The sequence below is a fragment of the Procambarus clarkii genome, chromosome 48, assembly GCF_040958095.1.
Source record: "Procambarus clarkii isolate CNS0578487 chromosome 48, FALCON_Pclarkii_2.0, whole genome shotgun sequence".
NCBI lineage: Eukaryota > Metazoa > Arthropoda > Malacostraca > Decapoda > Cambaridae > Procambarus > Procambarus clarkii.
In genome coordinates this window covers 35,886,223-35,905,569 of record NC_091197.1, presented here as the reverse complement: position 1 = coordinate 35,905,569, position 19,347 = coordinate 35,886,223, and the positions used below count along the sequence as shown (strand labels likewise).

General features: G+C 41.3%; 1 protein-coding gene across 1 annotated transcript in view; it reads right to left on the bottom strand.

Moving 5' to 3' along the window:
• LOC123764818 (probable methyltransferase-like protein 25) overlaps nucleotides 1–19,347 on the bottom strand; it is a 239,851-nt gene that overhangs the window by 205,064 nt on the left and 15,440 nt on the right. Inside the window, exon 2 of the mRNA XM_069302696.1 lies at nucleotides 18,064–18,181. Coding sequence (XP_069158797.1) covers nucleotides 18,064–18,181 — 118 coding nt within the window. The remainder of the gene's footprint in view (nucleotides 1–18,063; nucleotides 18,182–19,347) is intronic.

The window sequence follows — 19,347 nt, the reverse complement described above, 5'->3', positions numbered from 1 at the left end:
ATTTCCTCCTTTACACAAGTAGTATGGTATCAGACGTACACAAAAATACTTTTATGACCGAGGTATACTGTATAGACAATTTGCAAGAGACATGCAGATAATTCATAAAAAAATTACAGTCTTGGTGCAAAATTCTTATATCTCTCATGAATATCATCAACCTTTCCGTTGTGACACATCCAGGCTATTTGTTTAGGAACAGTCCTTATCTCAGTGTTTCTATATACATTAATCAACGGACAATCAAGAACATAATGGGCAAGGGTGTGAGATCTTAACATACCACATAGTTTACACTTCGTGTCATTATCATGAACACCTATCCCATATTCCCAGTAATATTTGTACCCAAGCCTGAGCCGCATGTACACAGAGTCACTCCAAGCATTTCTCCTTTTACCATAAGTGAAATGGGTGTTTTGACTCACATACATGTAGTGTTGCATGGTTTGACTTCTCTCATACATTATATCTCTCCTCTCCACTCCTGCCTGTCCCTGAATATTTCTGATTTTGCTTCTTATTTGTCTCATTGTGAATTCACATTCAATGTCAACTTCTGGTTTTGATGTGGCACATTTGGCCAAGTCATCCGCCACCTCGTTGAGCACTATTCTAACATGAGATGGAATCCACATGAATTTCACACTATGACCTTTCAGCTGTATCTCAGTTATTCTTTTCTTACAATCCTCAACTATGGACATGAAGACTGGGTTTCGACTGTTTAAGGAATCAAGTGCTCCTCGGCTATCGACAAATACAAAAACATTTTTGTCGTCATGACGTACTTCCTCCAAACACGCCAGAATGGCCTGCAGTTCAGCTTGTGTGGATGATATATAATTACTAAGCCGGAGTTCAATTATCCTGTCCATAGTTCCAAACTCCGTATATTCTCTTATTAGGACACCACACCCTGCCCTGCCATCCTCCGCCACCGACCCGTCGCAATATACATGTAAACTGTTGCCTCTTGGTAACCGAGATATCATGCTTCCATACAAACACTGTAATTGTCCCGGTTCATGATGAATCTTTTTCACCTTGAGGGGTACAATTTCGACGTCTATTTTCTGTACTTTCCAGGGAGCAGACCTATTACACTGGTGAGAGGGTTTACAGCAGTCAAGTACATCGTATTCCCTGAGGTCATGAGCTAATCCCCTCGTGTAGCGTGTCTCTCAGTTTCCTGGAAGTGTGTACGTCACTCAAGCAGGTCTGAACGCTCTCAAACAGCTTATCCCCTCCTTTTCTCTGCATGAAACAAATAGATACTCTAGTGTTAATGTCACGGACTCTTATCATACACACTCATAGACATTCAAAAGGTGACACCCCTAGGGTCAACACTTGGAGCAGAGGAGCTCCAGCATATTTCAACAATCCTAAGTATTGTAGTACAGGTTGATGGTAGTGAGTGGTGTCCCAGAGAACATAAAGGTATAGTGCTCTTGAAAAATAGGTGAGATAACAGGAAAGTGCTAAGGGAAGTGAAAAATCGGATGAGAAAAAGTTGCCCTAGTGTTTACAGTGCAGAGAAGAACATTCAAGATGGCCACTGGCAAGGGGAAAAACAAAACAGAGCTTGATTTTGAGGGATTCAATGAAGAAAGCATTGATATTAGTAGTCTACATAACAAGTTGGTAAATTTAGATACTATAGTGAACTCTCATGTAGAAATAATTAGTAAATTGAAAGAAAGTAATGACCATTTGAATAGCAAAGTTTTATGTCTTGAGGGTTTAGTGAAAGACTTGCGCAAGGATAAGAATCAATTGGAAACAAATTGCAAAGCCATGGAAGAAGAAAATAAACTCTTAAAAATAGCTTTGGAAGAAGTTAAAGTAAATTTAAACATAAATGACTACAATAGGTTAGGCAAGGAAATTCAACAGGAGAAACAGCTTTTGTCAGCACAGATGGAGGAAGTTACACAGGGAATAGAACAGTGCAAGAAAGATATGCAACTCACTTATGCACAAGTGGCCAAGGAGAAGGAAAAAATAGAAGAAGCAGTAAAGGAAGTCAAACACTGCAGCAACCAAGATAAAACAAACATTAGGCTAGAAGTGAGGAAAGAATTGGCATCTAACCCGAAGTTGGTGCAAAACACAGTTGATCGGAGTAAGTCCCTGATCATTTTTGGCTGCAAAGAAAAGGCGATAACATCTAGGTCAGAAAGAGCTGTAGAAGAAGCTAAAGTAGTAGATAAAATTGTTGGCCTCGTGGAAGGTCTTACAAACAGAGAGAATGTGTGCGACTACAGGAGAATAGGCAGGTACGTAAAAGGGAAAGATCGACTTTTGAGGATCACCCTAAACGGTGCCAAACAGATGGAAGAAGTACTAAGGAATGCTAGAAAATTGCAAAGTGATGAGGATGGGAAAGGGTGGTCGTTAAGACGAGATCTTTCAAAAGAAGATAGAGAGAAGCTGAAACTGAACCTCGCCGAGGCAAAACATTTAAATGAGAGCAGGAATGAAGAAGAAATAAATTCTTTTTTCTACAAAGTGATAGGGGTAGGCAAACCAGTAAAGTGGTACATAAAGGCAAACCAACAAAATCAATAGAGAGAGGGGGAGTGAAGAATAAGGAGAGGGGGAACAAGTTCCTGAAGATTGCATACACCAACATAGATGGAGTGAGATCGAAGATACTGGAGTTAAGTGATGTAATACAGCTGCAGACACCAGACATTGTTGCACTCACGGAGACAAAACTTGAAGATGTAATTTTAAATGAGGTCATATTCCCAAGGGGCTACTCAATTTGGAGACGGGACAGAAAAATTAGGAAAGGCGGTGGCGTTGCTGTGCTGGTAAAAGAACACCTAAAGGTGAAGGAAATAATGACTGCCAATCCACAAGAAGTTGACATAATAGCACTAGAGATCTGCTATGAGGATGATAAACTAATGATGATAAATGCATATAGTCCACCGCCAAGCAGCACATGGTCAAAGGAGGAGCTAGATAGTAAACGTGAAGGTCTTATAACAATAATGAGAGAGATTATAGCGAGAGCGGATAACGATAGATCACGACTGTTGATAGTCGGTGACTTCAACTTGAAATCCATAGACTGGGAAGCATATGAAGCTAAAACAGAAGATTTTTGGACCTGTAAATTTGTAGACCTCATCCTGGAAACATTCTTGTATCAACATGTTAAACAAGCTACGAGGATGAGGGAAGGGGACGTTCCCTCCATGCTAGATTTTATATTTACCAGGAAGGAGGAAGAGATATTTGACATTCAGTACCTTCCTCCCTTGGGTAAAAGTGACCATGTCTTTTTGGGAATAAAGTATGCAATGCGTTATAAGCTGGAAGAAAATAAGGAGGTTGAAGCAGTTGAAAAACCAGACTTCAGGAGAGGACATTATGGTGACCTTAGAAATTTTTTTAGTGAGTATAATTGGACAGACTTGATGCTAGGCAAGGAAGTGAATGAGATGTATGGCAAGTTTTGTGAAATATATGATAAAGGCACAAAAAAATTTATACCAAAACAGAGATGCAGAACTAGGAAACAGGATTGGTTCAATAGAAATTGCGAGAGGGCTAGAGACCGAAAGACACAAAAATGGAATCAATACAGGAAGAGGCCGAACCCACAAACATACCAGCGATACAATGATGCGAGAAACAACTACACGGCAGTGAGGAGAGAGGCAGAAAGAAATTTTGAAAAAGGGATTGCGGACAAATGTAAAACAGAACCAGGTCTATTCTATAAATTCATAAACAACAAATTGCAGGTAAAGGATAATATTCAGAGGTTGAAAATGGGAAATAGATTCACGGAAGATGAAAAGGAAATGTGTGAAACACTAAACGAAAAGTTCCAAAGTGTGTTTGTACAAAATGAAATCTTTAGGGAACCAGATACAAAAAGAATTCCAGAGAACAACATAGAACACATAGAGGTGTCTAGAGACGAAGTGGAAAAAATGCTCAAGGAGCTCGGTAAGAACAAAGCAGCTGGCCCAGATGGCGTTTCACCATGGGTTCTGAGAGAATGTGCATCTGAGCTCAGCATTCCACTTCACCTGATCTTTCAGGCATCCCTGTGTACAGGAATCGTAGCAGACGGGTGGAAACAGGCTAACATAGTTCCAATCTACAAAAGTGGCAGCAGGGAAGACCCCCTCAATTATAGACCTGTATCATTGACAAGTGTAATAGTGAAAGTATTGGAAAAACTAATCAAAACTAAATGGGAAGAACACCTAGAGAGAAATGATATATCAGACAGACAGTATGGTTTTCGATCTGGAAGATCCTGTGTATCGAATTTACTCAGTTTCTATGATCGAGCCACAGAGATATTACAGGAAAGAGATGGTTGGGTTGACTGCATCTATCTGGACCTAAAAAAGGCTTTTGACAGAGTTCCAGATAAGAGGTTGTTCTGGAAACTGGAAAATATTGGAGGGGTGACAGGTAAGCTTCTATCATGGATGAAAAATTTTCTGACTGATAGAAAAATGAGGGCAGTAATCAGAGGCAATGTATCGGAATGGAGAAATGTCACAAGTGGAGTACCACAGGGTTCAGTTCTTGCACCAGTGATGTTTATTGTGTACATAAATGATCTACCAGTTGGTATACAGAATTATATGAACATGTTTGCTGATGATGCTAAGATAATAGGAAGGATAAGAAATTTAGATGACTGTCATGCCCTTCAAGAAGACCTGGACAAAATAAGTATATGGAGCACCACTTGGCAAATGGAATTTAATGTTAATAAATGTCATGTTATGGAATGTGGAATAGGAGAACATAGACCCCACACAACCTATATATTATGTGAGAAATCTTTAAAGAATTCTGATAAAGAAAGAGATCTAGGAGTGGTTCTAGATAGAAAACTATCACCTGAGGACCACATAAAGAATATTGTGCAAGGAGCCTATGCTATGCTTTCTAACTTCAGAATTGCAGTTAAATACATGGATGGCGATATACTAAAGAAATTGTTCATGACTTTTGTTAGGCCAAAGCTAGAATATGCAGCTGTTGTGTGGTGCCCATATCTTAAGAAGCACATCAACAAACTGGAAAAGGTGCAAAGACATGCTACTAAGTGGCTCCCAGAACTGAAGGGCAAGAGCTACGAGGAGAGGTTAGAAGCATTAAATATGCCAAAACTAGAAGACAGAAGAAAAAGAGGTGATATGATCACTACATACAAAATAGTTACAGGAATTGATAAAATCGACAGGGAAGACTTCCTGAGACCTGGAATTTCAAGAACAAGAGGTCATAGATTTAAACTAGCTAAACACAGATGCCGAAGAAATATAAGAAAATTCACCTTCGCAAATAGAGTGGTAGACGGTTGGAACAAGTTAAGTGAGAAGGTGGTGGAGGCCAAGACCGTCAGTAGTTTCAAAGCGTTATATGACAAAGAGTGCTGGGAAGACGGGACACCACGAGCGTAGCTCTCATCCTGTAACTACACTTAGGTAATTACACTTAGGTAATTACTCTGTAAATTTAATTCCATTCTCATTATTTCAATCATTGCATTTCTTTGACATCCAAGAATAATCCTCATAGCCTCATTTTGTATCAGCTCTATTTTTTTAATTCTGCCTTGGCCTGTGTAAGACAAAACGGGTGCTGCGTTGTCTATCAGGGACCGAACAGTGCTTATGTATAACATCCGCAAGATAGGTACCCCAACACCTTTACCAGAAAAGGCAGTGCTTTTAGAGGATGCAGACGGGCTTTACATAAGGTGCTGATATGATTTATTTCATCATTTTTACTCTCACATGTGTATCCAACATACATGCCCAGATACTTGTACTTCTGAACACGGCTCAGTTCCACACCATTTAGAGTGTTATATTTCTTCGTTTCCTACACTCATATTTGGTTTTATCTGCATTTATAACTAGGCCTAACTTGTGACAGGTTGCACCAAGTATGTTAAGAGCAGTTTGAATTTTGTTCCCAGAAGTGCCTTGTATAATAATGTCATCAGCATATATGATCGTCGTGACCCCTGGAGGATACGTCTCTGATTCTAATCTGTTCATTAATACATTGAATAAGGTGGGACTTAAAACTCCCCCTTGTGGGGTACCTAACTGAAACCTCCGTTCCTCAGACATGTATCCCTGGTAATACACTTGACCTTTTCTGCCTTGTAGATAATCCTTTATCCAGTGTAGCAATCTCCCCGTTATTCCCAGATTGGCTAATTCGTATAAGATTACTTCCCCATTGGCTTTATCAAATGCTCCTTGTAGATCAACAAAAACTCTACAATTGTCATCCACATTAGACAAACACTTTAAGAGACAATTCGCAGTACTTTTGCCTTTAATAAAACCAAAGAGATTACTGGACATGTTATCACCTACAAGGTAGAGTAGCCTATTTAACAAAATCCTTTCCATCATTTTACAAAAGCAGGATATTAAGGAGACAGGTCTGTAGTCTCCGTTTGACTTAGGGATAGGAATGATGACAGCCTCTTTCCATTTTCTTGGTAACTTTCCCTCTCTATAACTCATATTAAACAAACCAAGTAAGGGACTAGGTTTCATACCAGATAAATAATTAAGAATGTTATACGTTACTCCATCTTTTCCCGGAGCAGTAGAGCTGCCACTTTTTATAGCATCCAGTAGCTCATCGTGAGTTATCTCAGTGCATGTTACAGATCTTGTATTTAAGGCACATAAAGTTACTCCATTTCTAATATTTTCCCATGACTCAATGGTGACTCGTGTCTGCAGGTAAGGACTCCATACCAGCAGCACTAGCCCATTTATCTACTAACTCATTAGCAACCTTCCCTGGATCTGAGTGAGCAATGAATTTGGGCTTACAACCCCTGATTTTATTTACTGCTCTCCATATGTCTTTAAGGTTCTTAGTATTACCAGTGGACTGAGCAAAGTCTTGCCAGTATCTGTCCCGCGCCTCCTTCCTCACCTGACTGCATTCCCTAGCCACTTCCAACATTGTATTTTTCTCTTCATCCCTCATTCCATTTTTTAACCATTCTTTATGTGCACTCCATAGCATTCTCTCCCACCCCTTGACTTGCTGATCATTGGAATATTTAAATTTCTTAGGTCCATGCGTCTTGCTTCCCCTGCCCCCGTTATTTTCCCTCTGTACTAATTTCTCTATGTCCTCGTAAAAACTATCAACGCAGAGTGGCGTGTATTGTTGATACCAATCTCCCATATTTTGAATAAAATTATTTTTCATATTTTTATTAATATTTAGCCTTTTCCTTTGAAAGTGGACTTGTTTTTTCCCCAGTGGTAATTCAACGTTCAAGGCAAAGTGGTCACTTAGTAGTTCCCGAACAACCCGAGCCTCCCCCATAATCCCCTGAGAGTTTAAAATGCAGGCATAGTCAAGCCGTCCTCCCCTGATGTGAGTTGGTTCATTGTTTCCCAAGAGACAGGTATCTGGATGATCTTGTAGAAACTGTAACCACTTGACCCCATTAGCATTAATACTACCCAACGTCCCAAAGCTTGTGTGCCGAGCATTAAGGTCCCCAATGACCAGTGAAGGATTAGTATAAATGCAGTCAGGTAGATAGTTAGTGTCGAAGCAGTTCCTGGATACATACAAATTAACTACAATAAATTCCCCTTCCCTTAATGATAATTTAACACAGACATTCTCTATACCTTGCGTTTTTGATGGCGGTTCTACTAACTCTGCTGGTATGGAGTTCTTAACATAAATCAACATCCCTCTGATGTTATTTACGGCGAAGAGGTGAAACCCTTTATAGCCATTTAATTTCAATAAGCCTTCATTCCTATCCCCTGTCTCCTGGAGAGCTACAACATCAATATCATTTCCCATCACATAACAATGAACATCTGTAACCCTGTTTCTTAAACCATTAACATTCCATGACAACACTTTCAGTCTAGGGTGATCCATTATTAAACAATGCACTGTCTAAGTCATCCCCCAATAAGTTCACTAAATGATAGCCATACCTCGTATAACATCTCCCACCTCCTCCCAAGTTCACCAGTAAAAGCGACATTGCGATTCTCAAGAGATTTTTTCAGTCCTGTGACGTCCATTATTGGCCCCAATGGTTCCTTCATTTTATGTGTAATTATAGAGTTCTTCCTTTCACTACGACTATCATCATTCATACACTTCACTTTCCTTCATTTCATCACTCAATATTTCATTATTGCCCTCAACCACTATATCCTAACTTTCCTTCACTGTTTTGTGATTTTCCTTGACCTCCTGAACGTTTAATTTCGCCTCGATGGACTCGATTCTCTGCCCAAGATTTCGGAGGAACTCACCAACTTTCTTAGTTCAGCCCCACACCTCCTTGACCATATGATTATGGCCCTCTTTCTGAGCCACAGTAGCCACTTCACTCACTGTTACACTGTCACTGCCGGAGTCCTGAGTGGTGGCGTGACTGTTTGTTGCTTGAGCCTGACGAAGTAAAGGTGCCTCCTCTACCCACGCATTCGTCCGGTTCACTGGCACTGTTTGGGGAAGACTGTTTTGCTGTGCTCCCGGCTCCAGGAGGAAGGGGAGTCTCCGAAGGAACCAGACGCTGAAGCCAAACCCGACCCCGCGGGCAGATCAGCACATCAAAGTTCAGACTCCCACACAACTGCTCAAGCAACCGCTGAGCAACCCGGGATCCACTCATGAACAACTGAAGGCGGGACCACAGCCGCAGTAACACTTCTGGAGGGAAAGACAAGGAGTGGCCTAATAGCCCTAAAGGCCCAGGTCCGAACCTGGGACGGAACAGATGGAATGGCCTCCAGATCACCAGGAAACCAAACCTGGCGATCTGGAAAGAACTACACCCCTGGTGAGCAGACAAGCGGACCGATTGGGAGCCCACACCAGCCAGTCGTCGAGGTAGACCAGACACCGAATTGCAAGCCGACTCAGACAGGGCACTAAGATCTAGTAAAGATGCAAAAAATACACCAAGTGCCAATTACAAAATAGGGAAGGCAACAAAAGCAGCAAGCCTGAAGCCTCACCACCAACTGTGCCAGTCCCGGAAAACTGGAGTGGAACGTGCCAGGAATTGACCTGGAGGTCCAGGGCCACCATCCAGGCACCCGGCTCCAACAGAAGCCGGACAGGAGACAACAGTCCTCCGAGGAGGGCATAAAATCCAGGGCGCAGACAGAAGAAGTCCAGAAGAACCGCAGATGCGATAGGCCCACGACTGCAAAGAGCAGACGGGAACCCCAGAAGGATGGGGCGGATCGACCACGTCCAACGCGTCCACTAAGATGACATGACGAAGCGCATGGGAAGAAGCCCACCCCGCCAGCTCTGAACCCCCCCAAAGGGGGAGAAGCTGTCCACCAACACCACCAGAGGCCGGAAGACAACCAAAAGCGCCCACCAACAGTGGAACCATGCGAGAGTCAACAGAGCAAGCTGCTCCCCCAGTGCCCCGTCAACAGAGAAGGGAACAGAGCCCCTTCCAAAAGAAAAAGTACACATACACATATACACATTATGTACATACACATACATATACACATACACACAAAATACACATGGTGTATTTTTTGCATCTTTACCGGATCTTAGTGCCCTGTCTGAGTCGGCTTGCAATTCGGTGTCTGGTCTACCTCGACGACTGGCTGGTGTGGGCTCCCAATCGGTCCGCTTGTCTGCTCAGTAGGCCGGGAGACGATAGGAGACACACACGATTAGTGAGGTCCGCGGAAATTCGTCAATTTCTCGGGACATTGAAGGAGTATAGAGGCTAGATCATAGTATTTGGCCTCTCGCAGTGTGTAGCTAGCAGGGTGCAACATAGCATAGTCATATCGCTAGCGATAGTGCGAAGATTTGGCGAAGAAACCAAAGTGGAGCTAGTGGCATCACCGGTGCATGTAAGTGTGCGACCTGACCGGGTGGGACGCCCCGCCGTGGAACTACCTGATTGTGCTTTTGAGTGGTGACTGTGATCAGTGGTACAGTGAATTAGTGAACTGTCACACAACGATACAGTGACTGACTCCAGAGCTTTGTGTAGACAGAGAAGAACCAACCTCGTCAATCTACCAGCACTTAGTGAATTACCTAGTGGGAGACAACGACGGATAACCATCGTCATCATACATCGTCCTTACTCATCTGGTTGTGTGAGCGGGAGGAGACTGGTATATACCCCCTCTCTGGTCAATTAATCAGGTGTACAGATTGAGGTAAAATATTATCAAATTCTTGTTCAGGATATCATATATATTTAAAAATCTCAGGGTGGCTCATTTAGGCAGAGGTAACGCATAAGGAATATCTTGACACATACAAGCACGCCCGCCCACGTACGTATACACGCACACAAGTGTGCACACGCTAAAACAGACACACACACACACGCACACAAAAAAACTCAAAAGGTGACACTCCTAGGGGTCAACACTTGCAGCAGAGGAGCTCCAGCATATTTTAACAATCCTAAGTATTGTAGTACAGGTTTGTTGGTAGTGAGTGGTGTCCCAGAGAACATAAAGGTATAGTGCTCTTGAAAAATAGGTAAGATAACAGGAAAGTGCTAAGGGAAGTGAAAAATCGGATGAGAAAAAGTTGCCCTAGTGTTTACAGTGCAGAGAAGAACATTCAAGATGGCCACTGGCAAGGGGAAAAACAAAACAGAGCTTGATTTTGAGGGATTCAATGAAGAAAGCATTTATATTAGCAGTCTACATAACAAGTTGGTAAATTTAGATACTATAGTGAACTCTCATGTAGAAATAATTAGTAAATTGAAAGAAAGTAATGACCATTTGAATAGCAAAGTTTTATGTCTTGAGGGTTTAGTGAAAGACTTGCGCAAGGATAAGAATCAATTGGAAATAAATTGCAAAGCCATGGAAGAAGAAAATAAACTTTTAAAAATAGCTTTGGAAGAAGTTAAAGTAAATTTAAACATAAATGACTACAATAGGTTAGGCAAGGAAATTCAACAGGAGAAACAGCTTTTGTCAGCACAGATGGAGGAAGTTACACAGGGAATAGAACAGTGCAAGAAAGATATGCAACTCACTTATGCACAAGTGGCCAAGGAGAAGGAAAAAATAGAAGAAGCAGTAAAGGAAGTCAAACACTGCAGCAACCAAGATAAAACAAACATTAGGCTAGAAGTGAGAAAAGAATTGGCATCTAACCCGAAGTTGGTGCAAAACACAGTTGATCGGAATAAGTTCCTGATCATTTTTGGCTGCAAAGAAAAGGCGATAACATCTAGGTCAGAAAGAGCTGTAGAAGAAGCTAAAGTAGTAGATAAAATTGTTGGCCTTGTGGAAGGTCTTACAACCATAGAGAATGTGTGCGACTACAAGAGAATAGGCAGGTACGTAAAAGGGAAAGATCGACTTTTGAGGATCACCCTAAACGGTGCCAAACAGATGGAAGAAGTACTAAGGAATGCTAGAAAATTGCAAAGTGATGAGGATGGGAATGGGTGGTCGTTAAGACGAGATCTTTCAAAAGCAGATAGAGAGAAGCTGAAACTGAACCTCGCCGAGGCAAAACATTTAAATGAGAGAAGGAATGAAGAAGAAATAAATTCTTTTTTCTACAAAGTGATAGGGGTAGGCAAACCAGTAAAGTGGTACATAAAGGCAAACCAACAAAATCAATAGAGAGAGGGGGAGTGAAGAATATGGAGAGGGGGAACAAGTTCCTGAAGATTGCATACACCAACATAGATGGAGTGAGATCGAAGATACTGGAGTTAAGTGATGTAATACAGCTGCAGACACCAGACATTGTTGCACTCACGGAGACAAAACTTGAAGATGTAATTTTAAATGAGGTCATATTCCCAAGGGGCTACTCAATTTGGAGACGGGACAGAAAAATTAGGAAAGGCGGTGGCGTTGCTGTGCTGGTAAAAGAACACCTAAAGGTGAACGAAATAATGACTACCAATCCACAAGAAGTTGACATAATAGCACTAGAGATCTGCCATGAGGATGATAAACTAATGATAATAAATGCATATAGTCCACCGCCAAGCAGCACATGGTCAAAGGAGGAGCTAGATAGTAAACGTGAAGGTCTTATAACAATAATGAGAGAGATTATAGCGAGAGCGGATAACGATAGATCACGACTGTTGATAGTCGGTTGTGGGACATTTGGGGCTTGACTCTATTTATTTAATTATTAAAGTAATGAAATCAATTACGAAGGACCACCCGCTTTTATAGTAGAGAGGGAAACTAATAAAATGTGATCATTTGAAATTCCTAGAGGAACCAGTAACTATGGATAAATACTAGAAAATATAATCACTTGAATAATTAATGGGCTGTATAAATAATTTAATTGAATCAAAGCCTCAAACACCTACATTGGGGGGTTATTGCTAGAACTTCATATATGCCTAGTGTGACGATAATTTCTTTCAAGAGAGATTGAGCCTGCTCTTCCCTTCAAAGTACGTTACTACAACAGATAATATAGAAGATATATCCAGCAAGTATCTCCAAAACGTTTTGCCCAGAGAGCAAAACGTATCCAGCACACCGGCACACCTGCTCGCCCCCGCCACCATAACCGGCAAACTGCTTGTCCATCGCCTGCCTGTCGCTGATTGGCTGGTGTCCCGTCACACCTGCCCTCCACCCTCCACCACAAGTTGATGTCTGGGCTGCAGCGACCCAGAGAAGGCAGAATATTCCAGTGCTCCTTGCAGTTGACATCTCTCATTGGTAGACTAAGCCTTGGCTTTCGTGTACTAAGGGAGGTGGCAGCTCGAAGCCAATATTCCGGCATCATCATCATTATTATTTACTTTGCTATTACTCACTTGTCTTAACGTAACTTTTCATTTGCCAGTGATTATTCTTATTATTTTGTTTGTTGACTTGTCTGTTATATTTTATGCTCAATTTTATTCATGTCTTGTTTTTCTAATGTAATTAAAATTTCATTGTTAAATTTACTTGTGTTTTGTGTATCTTCCCATTACCTTACCACAGACGAAAGTTCCAGTTTTTCTCTTTTTTTTTCTTTATGTGACGAAGCCCTGCCCCTAGCTTTTGAAACAGCCGAACACCAACGCTTTACCGTCACACTAGGAACTAGTGTGGTTCGTACACCAGTTCATTGTGTAATAACCTAATCTTATGACCAATTAGAGAATCAATAGTAAATTTGTCACCAATAAGAATATAGATCATAAATATCAGAAATTAATAATTATAATAAAAACGTGTTACTTCCAGTGCACAGCATTCTATAATGACAATCAAATACAGATAATTTGAACAATAAAGAAATACGAAAAAGTCTTAGCTTGAAGACGTTTTCAATCAGTCACGAATCATCCTCGGAATCTCCGGAATTCTTCGTAGAACACTGGGAGATGAATAACACGGGTAAAGTAACAGCTCGTGGAATTCCTCACACGCAAGCTGTAAATTAAGATATATTACGTAGCAACATATTAGGCTACTAAATATCTATATTCAAGAAATTGAGAATGGAGAGTAATAGAAAATACTAACATGTGTTTTATTTATGTCGCTCGGCGTGACGACAAGCTACCCTGCTATATACAATCTCTAATGATGCATCAAAAGGGAGTTATATGTGTACTTAGCTAATAGGGAACTGTATAAGTTGAAGCTTGCCGAAACTCGCGTCTCAGGCTCTAGCGTCACAATGGCGAACACGTGGTGGCTAGCTTGGCCTGGATGTCGACGCGCTTCTCTGGCTGGTCACGATGGATTACGCAGAACAAATTGACAAGTTCCGGGCTGAATGTCAGGTTAAATCTTGCTGACGATTCACCACAACGTATCCTAGACACTGACACCAAACGAGTTGCTCAATTCCACAACAAGTCTTCACGCCGCACTCAGGCGCCTTCCTCTCACGCCGACGCCTCCACACGTTCTCTAATTAATGGCGTCTCTCCCTGCCCCGCATCCCGCATTTGCCATACAAATTATTCACCACGAATAATATTATTTCTTGCAGTTGTGGCTAAAATGCTTTGATAAAGACTGGGTTATAATTCTTGGGAGTTAAATATTATTACTTTCTCGTTTTACGATGGTAAACGAGAAATGGAGATGATTTTAATTCTCTCCATGGCATTCACACGTGACGTTAAATTTATTACCAGATAACAGTTGTAACTAGAAACTCTCGATTTGGCATTATTTGGGAGTCAGGGTATCGGTAAATAATTATCACACAGAATACTGTTGTTTTTAGGAATCAAACTCAATTCTCTAACACACTGGATATAAATGTGTTTATTTTGGTAGAATCTGACGCAATACTGGTGTTTGGTTACGTAAGAATTCTAGCATTATTGCACAGATACAATTATTAGTTCATGTGAACCCTACTGTTGGTTAATTTTAGTTACTACAGTAATTAGTAGATTTTAGTAATAATTAATAATAATACAACTGTATTGTATTAGTGTTGGAAATTTCCAACATCGGTGACTTCAACTTGAAATCCATAGACTGGGAAGCATATGAAGCTAAAACAGAAGATTTTTGGACCTGTAAATTTGTAGACCTCATCCTGGAAACATTCTTGTATCAACATGTTAAACAAGCTACGAGGATGAGGGAAGGGGACGTTCCCTCCATGCTAGATTTGATATTTACCAGGAAGGAGGAAGAGATATTTGACATTCAGTACCTTCCTCCCTTGGGTAAAAGTGACCATGTCTTTTTGGGAATAAAGTATGCAATGCGTTATAAGCTGGAAGAAAATAAGGAGGTTGAAGCAGTTGAAAAACCAGACTTCAGGAGAGGACATTATGGTGACCTTAGAAATTTTTTTAGTGAGTATAATTGGACAGACTTGATGCTAGGCAAGGAAGTGAATGAGATGTATGTCAAGTTTTGTGAAATATATGATAAAGGCACAAAAAAATTTATACCAAAACAGAGATGCAGAACTAGGAAACAGGATTGGTTCAATAGAAATTGCGAGAGGGCTAGAGACCAAAAGACACAAAAATGGAATCAATACAGGAAGAGGCTTGAACCCCCAAACATACCAGCGATACAAAGATGCGAGAAACAACTACACGGCAGTGAGGAGAGAGGCAGAAAGAAATTTTGAAAAAGGGATTGCAGACAAATGTAAAACAGAACCAGGTCTATTCTATAAATTCATAAACAACAAATTGCAGGTAAAGGATAATATTCAGAGGTTGAAAATGGGAAATAGATTCACGGAAGATGAAAAGGAAATGTGTACCTAACACTGACACACCTTGCCCACCCCACCCTCTACATCCCATATACACACTTTCTCTGCTTTACTGGTCACATAGTTCAACTCAACACCCATCCATCCATCCATCCCTTACTCCATCCATTCATCCCTCCCTCCATCCCTACATTTGGAGCCGACATGGTGCACGGATGTTCCTTGAATGTGCAGATATGTCCAACAAAGTCACAGAATGAACACTCGAGCCTCATGACAAATCAGAATAATGTGCCGTGAATCTGTGACGTTACAGGGATAAAGGCACTAGAGTGGTGGACCAAGTGGCTGTCTGTTCAAAATATATCTTACCTGAATGTTACTTGAAATATTATCGAAACTTAATAACTTCGGAAATACTGGAGCCCCGCATTTAACGACCTGGGTACAGCCCCATACAGGCTGTTAAATCGAGTGGATACTAGTGTTCAAATTAAGGTTGCAGTAGAGTAATTTTAGTGTAAAATAGTGTTCATAAACTGCATTGTAGTTCTCAACATACAGCAGAACTACTTATCAATACAGTGCTACTGACATAATACAGTACACTAAGTATTTACTATGCAGCATTCACAACTCCATGAGAATTCAGGATAGACATAACTAAAACAATAAGATAAATGACAACTGTAACACAGAATTTTTTAGTAAAGTAGTAATATATAGGTACAGTATATAATATGATAATGCATTTTTAGTGTTTACACAGAACAAAAAGACACTGACACAAATGCCTCTTGAAGGTCACCTCTTGCAATGAATCCAACACTGCAATGAACCGGGGTTGGTCCCTGTTATGGTTGTGGTAAGAGAAACAATCTTTGTCCACATAGTTTTATTCTCAACTAGTAACAACAACAAAACAATTATCCGGTACATGAAATATTATTAACAAGATCATAAACAAAAGAGCATCTGCTCCAAACATGCTACCTCCAACATCTGTAGTACTCAATCCCAACATTCCTCCCCTTTTAAATAAACTCTATCCCTACAGGTTAAGTCTATCAGGCGGTTGTATGACTCTTCCTGATTGTTTTAACTGGGAGTCCTGACCTGTTACTTCTGGGAAACATTCTTCTGAATTACTCCCTGTAGAGTCCATAGGGTTAACTGTATCCATATTACCCTCTGCTGCCCCTTGCTCTGCCTCCCGGTCTCCTGCAGGTGCTGCTATCCCTTCATTATTAGGATGGATATCACTAGTTGCCCCACCCCCACCTGAAGGGTCTTCAAAATTCCCTGTGAACCTTGGCATGAGCTGATCTGCATGCCTTTTCCAATTGATGTTCCCAAAACTCTGTACTTGCACAGTGAAATTCCTGCGGCCCAGGACTTCCCTAATTTTTCCTTCCACCCAGGGCTTTCCACTTCCAAAATTCCTTGCATTTACTGCATCCCCCTCATTAAACAACAATTCCTCTCCTTGAGCCAACTGACTGGCCAAGCTAGTTACCGATTTCTCTTTATCGGGATCTGTCTTTACTGTTTCCATGTGCACTTTAAAGTGCCTATTAAACAGCAATTCAGAAGGAGATTTACCAATGGTAGAATGAACAGTTTTCCTTTGATTATATAAAAATCTACAAAGCCTTGTATTAATAGTACCTTCCATAAACCGCTTTAACCCTTCTTTCAAGGATCTCACTGCTCTCTCTGCTAGACCATTTGAAGAAGGATTATAGGGAGCAGATGTTACATGTTTAATACCATTTTTTCGAAAAAATCTTCCATTTCCACAGAAACAAAATAAGGAGCATTGTCTGAGACAATTATGTCTGGCAATCCAAAATTACAAAATGTTTTCCTTAGTAATTCACAAGTTACAGATGATGTGGCAGAATTACACAAATGCACATCCAGAAATTTGGTGTATGAATCCACCCCCACTAGGTAATATTTGTTATCCATAGGTCCCGCATAATCTACATGAAGTCTAGACCAGGGTTTTCCAGTGCATGGCCAAGAAAGTACCGAGACCTGTGGTTTCTGATAATTCTTAAAGCAAAAATTACAATTTTTTGTTACCTCACCAATATCCTGTACGGATTCCTGCTGCTTTTTCATCCTCTTCTGGAAATCCATCAAACTCCTGTGATATGATGGTTTCACCACATACTGACGTTTAAGCAGAGCAATCAGGTCTACATAGGTCATCGTGTGAGGTAGCTCCAGTGCACACAAATTTCCGAGAACACTATATGCTTCAGAACCCAGTGAAACTAAGAGTACCGCTTTCTTGTTGGCGTCCTCCTTAACCTCCCGGTACTGAAAGTTTGCTTCCAGCATGCTGAGCCACAGGTCCAACGAGATCTTGGCAGTGTTTAACTGCTCCATTGACATGAGCGGCGTAGCCATGGCCACGGTGGTAGCACACTCCACTGTTGTATGCGAAGCGTCCACTCGTCCACACAACATACCCTGCTCTCTCTTGATCCTCACACCACGTCTCGTACCCCAGGCTCTCTGCCGGAGATATTTAATCCTCGTCGCCACTGTTATGGTTGTGATAAGAGAAACAATCTTCGTCCACATGGTTTTATTCTCCGCTAGTAACAACAACAAAACAATTATCCGGTACATGAAACATTATTAACAAGATCATAAGCAAAAGAGCATCTGCTCCAAACATGCTACCTCCAACATCTGTAGTACTCAATCCCAACAGTCCCATATAGTGCGTTGAATCGAGGTTGTATTGTAATGTATACGCTGTCAAATAATGCCATCAATATACAGTACAATAAATCCACATACAGAAAAACATAAGCCATGTTGAAAGGTACATGTACTAACCTTTAGCCAGACGTGCAATGACTTGACTCATGACCTCCACCTCATGGGCTTTCTTGTCTGACATTATTCCTTTCATTTTCAGTGTTCGGATTTTGTCAGAACCATGGATCTTCAAAACCTGGGAGAAAAGTATTGTTCACATAATCAGGCAAAGACAAGCTTTTTTTCTGAGCAAAAAGCTCAGATGCATCCTAAGATAAAAATCTGAGGTGTTCTCACAGTCAAATGGCAAGTAACATAATGCATCAACACACCTTGGCTCATTTCAAACTTTCCTGTTGGGTCATACTGGTGGTGGCAGGCTCTGAAGAAAAGCAGTCACAGCCACAGAAACATTAGAAAGATCTTTTTCAGTGTCGGAGTGGTTAATAAATGGAATGCATTAGGAAGTTATGTGGTGGAGGCTAACTCCATACACAGTTTCAAATATAGATATGACAGAACCCAGTAGGCTCAGGAACCTGTACACCTGTGTTAGGGACTACCTTACCTTGAGGTTACCTTGAGGTGCTTCCGGGGCTTAGCGTCCCCGCGGCCCGGTCGTCGACCAGGCCTCCTGGTTGCCGGACTGATCAACCAGGCTGTTGGACGCGGCTGCTCGCAGCCTGACGTACTAGTCACAGCCTGGTTGATCAGGTATCCTTTGGAGGTGCTTATCCAGTTCTCTCTTGAACACTGTGAGGGGTCGGCCAGTTATGCCCCTTATGTGTAGTGGAAGCGTGTTGAACAGTCTCGGACCTCTGATGTTGATAGAGTTCTCTCTCAGAGTACCAGTTGCACCTCTGTTTTTCAACGGGGGTATTCTGCACATCCTGCCATGTCTTCTGGTCTCATGTGATGTTATTTCTGTGTGTGGGTTTGGGACCAGCCCCTCTAATATTTTCCACGTGTAAATTATTATGTACCTCTCCCGCCTGCGCTCAAGGGAGTACAGTTTTAGGCTCTTTAGTCGGTCCCAATAGTTTAGATGTTTTACTGAGTGGATTCTAGCAGTAAAGGATCTCTGCACGCTCTCCAGGTCAGTAATTTCTCCAGCTTTGAAAGGTGCTGTCATTGTGCAGCAGTACTCCACTCTAGAGAGCACAAGCGTTTTGAATAGTATCAACGGTATAGCATCTCTAGTGTGAAAAGCTCTTGTTATCCAACCTGTCATTTTTTTTGCAGTTGTGACGGCTACTTTATTGTGTTCTTTAAAGGTAAGGTCTTCCGACATGAGTACACCCAGATCCTTTACATTGCCTTTTCGTTCTATGTTATGATTTGCCTGAGTTTTGTACGTGGTTT